Source organism: Nyctereutes procyonoides, unplaced genomic scaffold (genome assembly GCF_905146905.1).
Source record: "Nyctereutes procyonoides isolate TBG_1078 unplaced genomic scaffold, NYPRO_anot_genome, whole genome shotgun sequence".
NCBI lineage: Eukaryota > Metazoa > Chordata > Mammalia > Carnivora > Canidae > Nyctereutes > Nyctereutes procyonoides.
The window spans coordinates 48,753,235-48,767,112 of record NW_026575131.1 but is presented as its reverse complement, the minus strand read 5'-3'; the positions used below and the strand labels follow the sequence as shown (position 1 = coordinate 48,767,112).

Sequence of the window (13,878 nt, the reverse complement as noted above, 5' to 3'; positions counted from 1 at the left end):
GTTAAGCGTGGGACTCTTCATTTCAGCCAGTCCTGACTCAGAGTCATGAGATCGAATACCGCTTGGGGCTCTGTGCTCAGCGAGGAGTCTGCTTGTCTCTCTCCCTTCCCCCCACCTCTTGCTCTCTCTTGAATAAATAAATAAAAATGGAAAAATAAGTCTTAGATCGGTAGCCGTCCAAAGGCAGGGAGCGGGTTTGATTTGGCCGGCAGGCTGCAGTGGACACACCCTCGCGCTGCCGCGGCACCCAGCCAGCCAGCGCCCCCGGGGAAGCGGGCCTGGGATTGGGCCGGGCGGAGTGGGCGGGGCCATGGAAGAGCGGGGCCGCCCCACAGTTGGGAAGAGAAAGCCCGGATTGGTCTACTCCTTTTGGCATTCAGCCAATCAAATCAGCGCAGCGGTGCCGCTTAGCTCCGCCTCGCGCCAGCGTCCGCGTTCGCGCCGAGTGCGCCACGCCCCCTTGCGCGCCCAGCCCTCACTTCCGGGCACTGGCACGGCGTGACGTCAGGAGGAGGGCAGGTAAGTACGCGCGGGCGGAGGGGCGGTCAGGCCCGCAGAGGGCCGGGGGTCTGGTCGTTGCTTCCCCCGACCTCGGAGCGGCCCGATGGGGGACGAGTTCGCTGAGGGCCGCGGGGCTCTGCGGCTGTGGGCCCATGTCCGGAGCCGGCTCCGGTCCCAGCCGCGACCCCTGATTGGAATCCCCCGGCCCCAGCCGCGACCTCAGTCCCAGCGGCGCCCCCCCTCCACCCCGGGCCATATTATTGCCTGAAGGGCCCTTGGGCTTCATCTGAAAAATGGGACTAGTGAGCCCCTACCTAATTGGATTATGGTGAAGATTTTAATGCTTGTAAAACGCTCTAGCATGAGAGATAATTAACTCTGCGTCGGGCGCTGGATTATGCTTCAGCTCACTGAGTTTTGACGACAACCTTATCAGATTGATACTTTTTATAAACCCTCTTTATAGATGAGAGAACTGAGGCTCAGAGAGATATGCTTTGCCAAAGTCAAAACGCTAGCAAGCAGTCAGGTTGCAAACCGAGCACGATGCCCTAAGCCAGTGGGATTTATCATTACTCCTGACACCAAGGACTAGAGATTTCTGTACATTCATCCTATAGCCCCACACCAGTGCCAGTCACTGGGCTGGTAAAACCCCTGTAAGAGCCCCAGCTCCTGTAAATGGGGTGCCCTGCAAACACTTCCCCATGTCTTATTTTATTCCCAGCAACCCCAGGAAGTCCTGTTGCCAACATATACTCTCTACAGGTGAGGAAATAGAAGTTCAGGGAAGCTCAGACGCTGGCTGAAGTCGCCCAGTGAGGAAGGAGTGGAGCTGGGATGCAGGCCAGAACTGTGCCCCAGAGCCTAAGTAGGCACTTAGCTGTTTCGTTAGCAAAAGCGTTTTTAGGTTGGAAACCACTTTGGGAAAATCTGGTCCAGGGGCATACTTTAAAAATGGAGGATCTGGGCAGCCCCGTGGCTCAGCGGTTTAGCGCCTGCCTTCAGCCTGGGGTGTGATCCTAGAGTCCCGGGATCGAGTCCCACGTCGGGCTCCCTGCGTGGAGCCTGCTTCTCCCTCTGCCTGTGTCTCTGCCTCTCTCTCTCTCTCTCTCTCTCTCTGTGTGTGTGTCTCTAATGAATAAATAAATAAAATCTTTAAAAAAAAATGGAGGATCTGAGGTGAAGAGATGTTCAAGGTCATGGCGGAACGGTTTACATCTGGAGCTTTGCACCTCAGCTTGCCTCTGACCCTGAGCGAGTTGCTTGAACCCCTGTGTTCTCGTTCATCAACTAGAGATCATAGTAACATAATACAGAGCGAACGAGGCAGTGATGTTAGACTGGGTACACACCTGGCGCGCAGTAATTGGTAGAGAGTGCACAGCTAAGTTGGCAGAAACCATTAGATGCTTCCTGACTCTAGCACAGGGAGCCAGCAGGCCACCCCCACAGGTCAAAACCAGGCAACTGCCTGATTTTGTACAGCCTGCCAGCTGAGAATGGTTTTGACTTTATAAACGGTTGGAAAAAAACAAAAACAAGTATAATATTTTGTGATAGGTGAGAACCATGTGAAATTCAAATTTCAGTGCCCATAAATAAAGTTTTGATGAAATGCAGCCAACGCTCACATATTGCCTGCAGCTGCTTTCTACCTATGACAACAGAGTTGAGTCATTGGGACAGAGACAGTTTGGTCCCCATAGCCAGAAATATTTACTCTCTGGTCCCCGATAGAGAAAATCTGCCAATCTCCATTCTAGAATATACTTCAGTGTCTCGTAGCGTCTCTCTTTGGTGTCAAGTAGAACTTCCTTTTGTTTGACCTGAAAGTCTCTCCTCCAAACATACAAGAGGAGGGAGGTCGCCCACTGCCAGCTTAAGGAGACTTGGATTTGATACCTGTGTCACCTGCACTAATTCTTAGGAAACTTTAATCAGTTATGAGTGGTTTGTGCAGTCAGCATTTATCAGGGGCTAGGCACTATCCCAGGTGCTGGAGATACAGCACAGTGTGACCTGGCAGAGGAGTCAGACTGTAGACAAGTCAGCTGACACAGGGCAGTGTGATAGGAACCCCAGGGAAGAAGTGACTAGATCGGGTAGTCAGATGAGGCCTCTGACAGAGATGATGTTTGAGCTGAGACCAGTGACAAAGAACAGACAGCTGGTGGAAGAGCATTCAAGGCAGTTGGCCTGCACCTGCCGAGCCTTTGAACGCATCCAGGGAGTCAACATGACTGGAACAGAGTGAGGGAGAGGGAGAGGGGTAAGAGGCGGGCTTGGAGAGGCAGGTGGGGGCCCCACAGGCTATGGGGAGGGGTTGGACTTGTTTCTCAAACCAGTGGCAATCGATGGAGGGGTTTAGGCAGAACAGTATTTCAGATTTATATTTTAAGATCTCTTCCTGGTTCCTGTGGAAAAAACCGAGCGTGGCAGTCAAGGGCAAGCCAGGAGACCAGGGAGGAGGCAGCTGTGCTGGTCCAGGTAAGAGATAATGAGGGCTGCAGAAAGATGAGATATATGTTGGATGGAGAGTGAAGAGGATACTGTCTTTCTAAACAGACAAACACCGCTCTTGGGAGGATCGTCTGAGCCACTGCCACTGCACATAGCCCACGGAATCTTCACCGGAAAGCCGTGGTCCCCTCCACCAGGCTGCCCAGGAGGGCAGGACTGGCCAGGGTAGTTAACATTGCACAGTCTGTGTCTTACCGTCTTTTCAGTCCAGCCGTGTTGAAGGAGAGGACCGGTAGGCAACTCCCAAGATGGTGAGTGGACAGCGTTGTGCTTATTGGGTTTCTCTTCTGGTCTGTGTCAGGGAAGGAGCCCTTCCCCCCACCCCTCCCCACCCCCAACCTGATAGGTGGTATTTTCAAACTCTGGATCATGATCTTTTTGGTGCAGTGGTTCTCAAACTTTGCCATGTGCTAAAATCACCTAGGCAGCTTTTTTCTTTTCTTTTTTTTAAGGAAGTGAAATTCATTAACTGTTGTAGAGTGTGCGATTTAATGACACTTAGTATTTTCATACTAAGTGTGGCACAGCCAGCACTTCTATCTAGCTCCAAAGCATTTCCATCGCCCCAAAAAGGAAATCCTGTCCCCTCGAGTGGTCACTCCCCAGCCCCTCTCCCCTGGCCCCTGGCAGCCACCAACCTGCTTCCTGCCTACATGGACTTGCCTGTTGGGGACATTCCATATAAGTGGAATCATACAATACATGGCCTTTTGTGGGTTCCTTCTTCCACTGAGCATAATGTTTTTGAGGTTCATCCAACTTGTAGCAGGCATCAGAACTCCATTCATTGTTATTGCTGAATAATATTCCCCCGGCTGGATCTGCTATATTCTGTGTATCTGTTCATCCACTCGTGAACACTTGAGCTGTTTCCACCATCTGGCTGTTGTGACTAGTGTTGCCATGAACACGCATGCACAAGGATTTGTTCAAACACCTGTTTTGCACAATGCCTTTTAAAAGTCCAGGCACCACACCCCAGAGCAGACCCTGTCAGGGGAACTTCTGGGGGTGGGGCCCAGGCATCAGTGTTTTGGAGACTCCTCAGGTGGATGTAACATTCAGCCAAGTCTGAGACCCACTCCTTTGGTGGGTCATTATTTCAGTTTATTGGGTGGCTGCCAGCATTGAAAAAGCAAGACCCAGGGTGCCTCGCTGGCTCAGGTGGTTAAGTGTCTGCCTTCAGCTCAGGTCATGATCCCAGGGTCCTGGGATCAGGCTCCCTGCTAGGTGGAGAGCCTGCTTCTCCCTTTTCCTCTGCCCTTCTCCCCACTGCTCATGCCCACTCTGTCTCTTGCTCGCTAATAAATAATAAAATCTTTAAAACATAAATAAATAAAAACCAAGACTCTCACAGCTAGGGTGAGTGTTCTTTCATGAAACCTGTGCCATGTTTCAGCTCTATTATGTGTGCATTTGCAGTGGCAGGTGTTAAATGCATCTTACTGTCTGTCATAGTCCCCAAAACACTGAAAGCCATTGCTTCAGGAGAGTCTGATTCTCATGGAGTTTTCCAGAGTGAAAACAGTGGTTTTCCAGTCCCCAAGTGTCTGTCCCCATTCAGACCCTCTGAGCCCAGGGCCTCTCTAGGATGTCCCCCAGGCTCCCTCATCTGGGTCCCACCCTGCAAGGCTGGGCAACAGGGTCTCCTCCAGGACATCCTCTCTGAGTCACTTCTCTCTTCTTCCCAGGGCGAAAGGAAAGGTGTAAACAAGTACTACCCTCCAGATTTCAATCCAGAAAAGGTAAGGGCAGTGGGCACTGCCTTTCTTTGGATCTCTCCCCACAGAGGGCCTCCCTGACCACTGTCTCATTCTCTGTCACATCACCTAGCATGTTATTTTTATTTGTCGCCCTGTAACTCCCTGATGCGCCATCCATTTGTTTGGATGTTGCCCATCTCCCCATCTAGAACATCTGCCTGAGGGCAGAGATGTCCATCTTTCTCATTCACCACTGTGGCACTCCGTACTCTGTGGCCCACACTGTAGGCACTCCGTAAGGGCCTAGGAACAAAGCGATGCATCCCAGCTACACGGTCCCGGGCACATGACTGGCCTCACTGTGCCACAGTTTCCTCATATGTCAAAAGGAGGAAATAAAAAAACGCCTCAACGTTCCAGGGGCCTGGAGGGATTAAAACAAGATGATGCAGGCACCTGGCTGACTCAGTAGGTAGAGCTGTGACTCTTGATCTCAGAGTTGTGAGTTCAAGCCCCATGCTGGGCATAGAGATGACTTAAAATCTCAAAATAACCTTTAAAATGAAAAAAAAAAAAAAAAAAAAAAAACAGGGCAGCCTGGGTGGCTCAGCAGTTTAGCTCCGCCTTCGGCCCAGGGTGTGACCCTGGAGGCCTGGGATCGAGTCCAACGTCGGGCTCCCTGCATGGAGCCTGCTTCTCCCTCTGCCTGTGTCTCTGCTTCTCTGTCTCTCATGAATAAACAAATAAAATCTTTTTAAAAAATAAATAAATAAAATGAAATGAAAAAAACAAGAGGAGGCACATGGAGTACCCAGTAATCTGACCAGTGCTGCCCCCTCACCTTGTCTTCCCCCCATCACCAGAGGCCATTACAGTCACCGTCCTTGGTGGACGGTTGGGGGACACCAGGCTCAGCAGACAAAAAGTGATGTCACTCCCCAGGGGCACTCAGCTCTTTCAGCTCTCGCATATTCTAAATGGAAGAGCATAGATTCAGACTTCTGTATTTTTGATTCCAACCCCACTTGTTGCCCCAAGACCTTTAGTGCCTTGCAGTTTGCTGTTAGCACCCCCCCGCAGGACGTGAGCAAGCGGCCTCTCAATCTGGGGGAGCCGGCATGGCTGTGCTCACCTGCTCCCTTGTCCTTTCCGACAGCATGGCTCACTTAACCGCTACCACAACAGCCACCCGCTACGGGAGCGGGCTCGGAAGTTGTCACAAGGAATCCTCATCATCAGGTAAGGCCCTGGCACCACCTGAGGACCCCTGCACTTTGTGCTACCTGGCATGGGTCTTTGGGAGAATTCAATGCCCCTGATATTGCCCAGTGTCACAGGGTCTTAATTCCAGAAATCAGGAAGTTGCCGTATCAGTCAGCTTTTGCCATGTAACAAAATGATAAACATGTATTGTGTGCTGTTCACAGTTCTGCAGCTCAGCTGGCCATACTTGGGCTTGGCTGTACCTGGGCTTGGGCTCTCTGGCATGTTCGAGGGTCACCTGGGGACTGGCTGGTCCCCAGGGACTGGCTGAGCTGGTACGATTGGACTCCACTCCACAGGTGTCTCTTCCTCCAGTAGGCTATACCGGGCTGGTTCAGGTGACAGCACCCAGGTTCCAGAAGAGAATGAGCATAGGCAGGCAAGGACCCTTGAGGCCAAGACCCAGAGCCGGCACACTGTCACTTCTGTCTCACTGATTGCCCAAAGCCAGTCATGTTGCAGGGAGCTGGGAGGGTATTTATCCCACCTCTTGGCAGGCAGCATTGCAGAGTCACAGGGCAAAGGGCACGGGTTTAGAGAGGATAAAGAATCCCAGCCATGACTGCCATTGAGCCAGGACAGTGGCTCTACCTGCAGGGCTCCCCTTTTGTTTGTGGCCCACGCCCCAGTGGGTCAGCCACGACAGGAAGCAGAAGCCAGCCTGCATTGCCTCAGAAGGACAATCCCCTCTCTGCTTCGTGGACTCTGACCTGTCTCTGCGGTCCAACCTGGGCCTGAGCAGAGAATCCAGTGCCAATCACAAGGGGCAAAAACATCTGTGGAAAAAGAATCAAGATCTGAGTCCCCGCCTTAGGAAGCACAGAACTGAAAGTCACCTGGAAACACCCCACCCCGTACCTCCAGCTCCAGAGCCCGACCCCGCTCCGCCACCAGGCCTGTGCACACCACCCCTTCCCACTCTGCAGAGCCCTCGGCTCGTATGGAGAGCGTCTTTACTTCACCGCACTATTCATCACTTAATGGTATTTTCAGACAGAAGCTTTGTCACTCCTGCACGTGGACAGCCAGATCACATGTCCCGAATAGAACCACAGAAAAGAAATGTAGTAATAGTACAGCACCTCTCCTAAACTCTAGCTGGGCCACTGCTCCCCTCAGCTCACTTCCTCCACGCTAGTTTGTGTAGCTGATAAGTGAGACGTGAAGATGGGGCAGCACCAGCGAGGACTCACCCAGATAGGGTGAGCCCGTGGGAGAGCAGGATGACAGGACTGGCCTGGCTGTAAGAATGCCCACCACTCTATCCTCCCCACGCACATGCCCTTTGCAGCGTGGCTGTGGCTGGAGGCATGGGCATGCAGATCCAGGGAGAGCCCAAGCAGATGGGCGCCAATAAACCATTTTCTGTTTGCATAGGTTTGAGATGCCTTATAACATCTGGTGTGACGGCTGTAAGAACCACATCGGCATGGGTGAGCTTCACCTGCCCTTCTGCTCCTCATCCCATCCCCGACCCTTCAGCCTCGCAGATGGTGAACCCTTAACTGCTGGGCCTGTGAGAAGCTGTCTCCACCACCGGCCCCTGATCAGGAATCAGAGAGCAGACAGGCACCCCCAGTGACTAGTGGGTTGTGGACACCTCACAGCAGAGCAGTCAGGAGGCGTGGCTTTGCCACTTCCTGAGCTGGGTCACCTACAGCAGGTGACTTAGTCTCTATGGGCCTTAGTTTACCCATCCATAAAATTCAGATGTTATGAGTTCCCACCTGTGTAACATACAAATTATGTAGCACGTGAAGGCTTATAAACTCCAAACTGCTGTAACTTTTAGCGTTTGGACCCCTGTGCCTGCCACAGATGGACAGACAGACAGATAGGGGCCCGTGGTCCCATGGGCAGCTCTGAGACTCAGGCAGGTGACTTGACGCGCCTGGCTTCCGTTTCCAACTCCGTGACACCAGGGACACTCAGCTCTTCATGCAGCACCTGGCCCCAGGTAGCAGCCCATTCTGTAAACCGGAGTGGTAGCTCTTGGCACGATGGTCGGGCCCCTCCCACAGAGGCCATGGAAGAGTAGGAAGGAGGAGCTGGGCCACCCCACTTCTGAGGAGGATGAGTCTCACACACACACACACTCCCCACCAGTAGGTCCCCCTGATCAGACCCAGTCAGGGGCATCTGGGGCCACCAGGTCCTCAGGGGACAGAAAGCAGGGCACCCTCAAGGCCAGGAACTGAAGTAGCCACCAGGAAAGGAAAACTCAGGCCACAGCATCAGTGAGCAAGATTAAACAGATCAAGACTATCACCTATCAGTGAAAAAACAAAAAACACAGATGTAAATAATAAAAGCCGACCCTTGAGCACTTGCCACATCCCAGGCCCTGTGCTAAGTGATCTGTGTATGTAGTTAGCTCCTGTGGTCCTCATATCAGCGCTGCATGGTAGGCATTGTAGTCATCCCTATTGAACAGATGGGGAAACTGAGGCCCAGATGGCCAGAGTAGCCAACCTAAGGTCTTGTAGCTGGAATGTGGTGGAGTCAGGATTTGAACCTGGGCCCTCCTGCTGCCCACCCTCCTCTGTGGCTTGAGGACCTGTCATGGAGCGTGCACACGGCTCTTTCCCACATTGAGTTTTAGGGCCCTCCAGAAGTGTCTCCCCTCTGGGGAGATGGAATACCACCCTTGTCCACCCTCCACCCAGGGAAAAGACATTGAGCCCCCATCTTCTCCCTCTCCTTCTAGGTGTTCGCTACAATGCAGAAAAGAAGAAGGTTGGCAATTACTACACAACCCCAATCTACAGGTATAGGCAGCCCGGTGGGTGTCTCAGAGGGACACATCAGGTAGCTGCAGGGTGAGAGGGCCACAAAGGAGTCTGAGTGGAAGGGCAGCCATTCCTTGATGGCCACGTCCTCAGTCCTGTCCTCGAAATGGCCCCGATCTGTCAATCAGGGCACATCCCTTTGCCTAGAACACTCCATGGCTCCCACTTCCTGAGCCCTCCCCATGGCCACCAGGCCTTGCACGCTCTCCTCTCCCTGTCCTCACCTCCTCCCAGTCTCCCCCTCAAGGTCCCTCACACACCCCAGGAAGGCCTCGATGCTCTCAGCCTAGAACGCTCTTCTCAGATATCTATAAGGCTCCCTCTCCCTCCTTGGGTTTCTGCTCCAACACCACCTCTCAGGCCTGTTCCAAAGCAGCGCTCACCACCTGACAGTGGTCACTTGTGCATTTGCTGCCAGTATGGCCCCTGCTGGAATGTCAGTCCCCCTGAGAGCAGGCTGGCATTCTTCACTGCTGTGTCCCCAGCTGCTGCCAAGCCTGCCACAGAGAGCAAGACATGTTGAATACATGAGTGAACAAATGAACAGAGAACAGATAGAAGATAGTCAGTTCTGGGGTGACGGGACAGAGTCTGTCTCCCCCCACATTCATAACCCCAGATACAGAGTTTGGTGTGTCGTTGGTGCTTAGTGAACACCTGTCAAGTGACACACACACAAAGGGAAGGAAGCAGGGGTGACGGGTGGACTAGGGCCACCACGCTGTCCTGACTTCCACCCTCTGCCCACCCAGGTTCCGGATGAAATGCCACCTCTGCGTCAACTACATCGAGATGCAGACGGACCCCGCCAACTGTGACTATGTGATTGTGAGTGGCGCCCAGCGCAAGGAGGAGCGCTGGGACATGGCGGACAATGAGCAGGTGCTGACGACAGGTGAGCGTGGAGGGTGGACCCCAAGGCCAACCCCGGCCCTGAGCGGGAGCCTGCCAGCCCTGCCGCATTCTGGCTGTTGCAGAGCACGAGAAGAAGCAAAAGCTGGAGACGGATGCCATGTTCCGCCTGGAGCATGGCGAGGCCGACCGGAGCACACTGAAGAAGGCCCTCCCCACCCTGAGCCACATCCAGGAGGCCCAGAGCGCCTGGAAGGATGACTTCGCACTCAATAGCATGCTGCGGAAGAGGTTCCGGGTGAGCAGGGCATGGGGGGAGTGTCAGGACCTCAAAGAGGGGGTCGCTGACAAGGGGGGCAGCATGCAGGGCCAGCCCTCTCCCCACCATGTCCTATCTGCAGGTGGGCCATCTGGCCCTCTGAGCCTCAGTTTGACCACATCCCTACCTCAGGAGTAGCCTCTGTCTCCTGGGGAGCCCCAGCTCACCAGGCACCCCTCTGCTGCTCAGCTCCTAACACACACCTCATAGGTCCACTCAACCATCCTAAAATGAAGTCCAGAGATCATCAACGCACCCCTACATAATTGCCAAAACCCTCTCTGCAGTGCCCTGTGGTTAGAAGAAAACAAAAATTGAAAGGGAAAGTCACCTACAATGAAAAGTAATCATGCGGGCAGCCCGGGTGGCTCAGCGGTTTAGCGCCGCCTACAGCCCAGGGCCGTGATCCTGGAGACCGGGGATCGAGTCCCACGTCAGGCTCCCTGCATGGAACCTGCTTCTGTCTCTGTCTCTCTCTCTCTCTCTCTCTGTCTCTCGATTAAATAAATAAAACCTTAAAGAAAAAAAAAGAAAAGTAAGCCATATTTAGGAATGCCTGAGCGAGACACTTGCCCTGGCATGGAGCATCACTGAGGGTCCAGGTGCAAACGCTGAGCCCTGTCCCCAGGGACACTGCTGTCAGTGACTGCAGTGGCTTCTGAAAGATACCCGGTGGAGCCACACGTCACAGGGAGTCGGGGCCCAGGGTCATATGAGTGCCTGTGCCTTGTTCCCACTCTCGACAGGCAGAAACTTCCCCAGCTACCCCCATGGGACACAAGCTGTCACCATCCCACAGCTCCTGTCCCTTTCTGCTTCCTTTTCTGATCATTCTGTGGTCATTATTAGGACTAAAACTGCTAGTTTTCTCACTAATTATTCATAACCAAAAACATATGCCTCCAGCTGTGCCTGTGCCCTGAACTGTGTGTCCCCTGCTTTCTGGGCATCTCCCCATGAGGTGCCTAAGGACACTCAAGCCTAACACCCCCACAAGCCCCCGTGTGTCGCTAAGCTACCCACTTGCATCTTCCCCTTCTTGCAATGGAGGCATCTCTGTCCTTGCAGGGACTCAGGCCCCGAAACCTGGAGTCGACCTTGACTCCCCCTCATCCCTGTCTCCCATTGGCAAATTTTTGGGGTCCTACCACTCCCACAGCCTCCATCATCTCCAGCCTGGACCAACACAATCCCTCTGCCCTGGTCTCCAGGCTCCCACGTCCCCTCATCTGTTCCCCACGTGGCCACCAGGAGGCACGTGGGAATACCTGAGTCATTTCACATCTCTGCTCAGAACACTCCATGGTTCCTACTTAAAATAGAACCCAAAGTCCTCTCCATGGCCCACAGCCCAAATGATTCACCTTCCCCCTCCCCACTGTCTCCACCTTCCCCTCACTCTCTCTGTTCTAGCCACACTGGCTTCCTCACTTCCTCCACCACTCCAAGCACACTTGCTTCTGGGCCTTTGCACAGGCTGTTTCCTCTACCTTGGAATGTTTTTCCACCAGATGCTCACTTGACTCCTTCACTCAGATGTCCTTTCTCAAATGTGGCCTTTTCAGGGAGACCTTGCCTGCCCCTTCCCTCCCTTCTGCACCACATTTACAGTCGAACCCCTCACTCACTCCCTATCCCCTTCCCTGCATTCTTTTGCTCCTCACTACTCTGTCTCTCTAACCTACTAGAATGTCAGCTCCATGAGGGCAAGGGTTTGTGTCTACTCACTGCTGCGTCCCCAGTGTCTAGAACAAAGCCTGGTACAAGCTGACCATTGTGTAAATATTCATGGAATGAACCAACAGAGGACTGAACAGCACACGTATGAATGACACTTGCATCTTGCATTTGCTGAGTGACTTCTGTGTCCTGGGCACTGTGTGAGGCCCTTCCCTCAAACAGGCTCGAAGAGGAGGAAGCTGAGTGGAGTGACACACCCCGGGGTAGCAGGCAAGAAAGAGGCAGGTCTTTGACACCCACCATGCCTTCCCCCCCTTCCTGTCCCCCACCACACAGGAAAAGAAAAAAGCCATGCAGGAGGAGGAAGAGAGGGACCAGGCGCTGCAGGCTAAGGCAAGCCTGACCATCCCACTGGTACCTGAGACGGAAGACGACCGCAGGCTGGCCGCCCTGCTCAAGTTCCACACCCTGGACTGTGCGTGGGGAGCTAGCGGGCATGGGGGACTGGGTGGGCAGAGATGGGGGCCCCCAGCCTTGCGGAGGCTGTGCCAGGCCCAGGCAAAGAACAGCTTTGAACCTTTCCTCTCTTCCCTCCCAACCCCCAGCCTACGAGGACAAGCAGAGACTCAAGCGGTCAGAGATCATCAGCCGCTCCTGGTTCCCCTCTACCCCGGGACCTGCCACCAGCAGCAGCAAAGCGGGCAGCGTCCTGAAGAAGTTGGCCCAGAACCGCCGATCTGCACCTGCCAGCTCTCCCATCACTGTAGGGGATCTGGGCATCGTGCGGCGGAGATCCCGGGAGGTCTCAGAGAGCCCCCAGCCCACAACAGAGACCCCCATGTCTGGGGAGCCATGGGTGCCAGAGAGGAACACCCAGGACGGGCCCGCATCCCCCCAAGACTGCTCTGCAGAGACAGCTGAGACCCCCAAAAGCAGGGGGCCTCCAAGGCAGGAGGGGAAATGTCAGGACAGGCCCCAGTCCCCACCAGGCTCCTCCCAGGAGGCAGCCACCCCCCAGGACACACCACAGCCATGCACCTTCAGCTCCTCTCTTGTGGCTGATTACTCCGACTCAGAGAGTGAATGAGCAGCTCTGGGGACCAGACCTGCTCCAGAGGCTGCGCCCCCCCCCCCCCCAGGAGGCCCCTCAGACTGCAGCCCTGTTTGCCCACCACCCCTGGGAGAGCTCAGACGCCGCCCCTCCCCAGACCTCGCCTTCCTGCGACGGTGGAGTTATTTATTTGGTCCTGGAGAGGGTGTTTGTGCCTTGTGGGACAACATCCCAATATTAAAGCCCTGCTGCTTTGTCCCTGCCTCAGGTTGCTAGATGGGCCCAGGGGCTGACTCCCCCACCCCCAACCCACTGTTTCCTTGGACACTCAGCAGCCAGTGTGATGCTGCCACAGCTGTGGCCCCAGCCATGATCCCCACCCAGCATGAGGAGGGTTTCAGGGTGGTGGCTCAGGTTGGTCTGCAGTCAGAGCAGATTTCCCAGAGGAGGCAATGCAGGCTGCATGTGAAGGGTGGAAAGGGAACCAGGCGGCAGGATCCACAAAGGGCAGGCCCGGCTGGGAACATAGGAGGTGCGCGAAGCAGCTGGGCCTGGAGCGTGCATGTGTGGGGATGCCCCGGAAGGTCGTGGAAGAGCTCCCCTCCTTCCCTGTCCTGATGCATCTTTTGAAGGGAACTGGTAAACCGAGTAGAAAATGGCTCAGAAACAGCAGGGCATCCACCCAGAGACCCAGCCGGCCACCTCCCCCTAAACTGCGGAAAAGGAAGATCATTTCACAAATATATATTTTTTATTTTTTACAAATATATATTTTTTAAGATTTTATTTATTCATGAGAGAGGCAGAGACACAGGCAGCGGGAGAAGCAGGCTCCATGCAGGGAGCCCGATGCGGGACTCGATCCCGGACTACAGCATCACCCCCTGAGCCAAGGGCAGATGCTGAACTGCTGAGCCACCCAGGCGTCCCCCCATTTCACAAATATTGATGGGAGTATTTGCAGTATGCCAGGCACTAGTCTAGCCCCTGGGGATACAGCCGTGAGCCAGACAGACCCGGGCCCTCTAGGGACTGAGGTCCTGGCCAAATTCTTACTTGGCCCTGGGGGTGGGGGGCGGGCGTCACCAGTCTTTGCTCCCTGCAGGGATGGGAAGGTTTCAAGGCAACAAACAGTAAGACGCCTTCCTTAGTCTTTGGGACCCCCAATTCGGGCCTTTCTCTACTTCAGACCACCTT

The 13,878-nt window shown here is 54.2% G+C and overlaps 1 protein-coding gene across 2 annotated transcripts; it reads left to right on the top strand.

The window, feature by feature from the left end:
* The first annotated feature begins 461 nt into the window (after window positions 1-461).
* YJU2B (YJU2 splicing factor homolog B) lies at window positions 462-12,937 on the top strand. Of its 2 annotated transcripts, XM_055344785.1 has the most exons (11): window positions 462-519; window positions 2,904-2,991; window positions 3,070-3,275; window positions 4,716-4,769; window positions 5,884-5,966; window positions 7,368-7,423; window positions 8,698-8,758; window positions 9,532-9,674; window positions 9,757-9,929; window positions 11,967-12,105; window positions 12,236-12,937. In XM_055344785.1, the coding sequence occupies exons 3-11, from the start codon at window positions 3,273-3,275 to the stop codon at window positions 12,715-12,717; spliced, it is 1,194 nt and encodes a 397-aa protein (XP_055200760.1). In that variant the 5' UTR covers window positions 462-519; window positions 2,904-2,991; window positions 3,070-3,272; the 3' UTR covers window positions 12,718-12,937. The 2 variants fall into 2 exon arrangements, with proteins under 2 accessions (XP_055200760.1, XP_055200761.1); XM_055344786.1 differs by lacking the exon at window positions 2,904-2,991 and having other exon boundaries at window positions 475-519.
* The last annotated feature ends 941 nt before the right edge of the window (window positions 12,938-13,878 follow it).

Excerpts from the sequence above, each read along its gene's own strand:
- YJU2B (XM_055344785.1), top strand. Across the intron at positions 4,770-5,883 it reads CAGATTTCAATCCAGAAAAG|CATGGCTCACTTAACCGCTA; the intron begins GTAAGGGCAGTG and ends CCTTTCCGACAG. Across the intron at positions 12,106-12,235 it reads CAAGTTCCACACCCTGGACT|CCTACGAGGACAAGCAGAGA; the intron begins GTGCGTGGGGAG and ends CCCAACCCCCAG.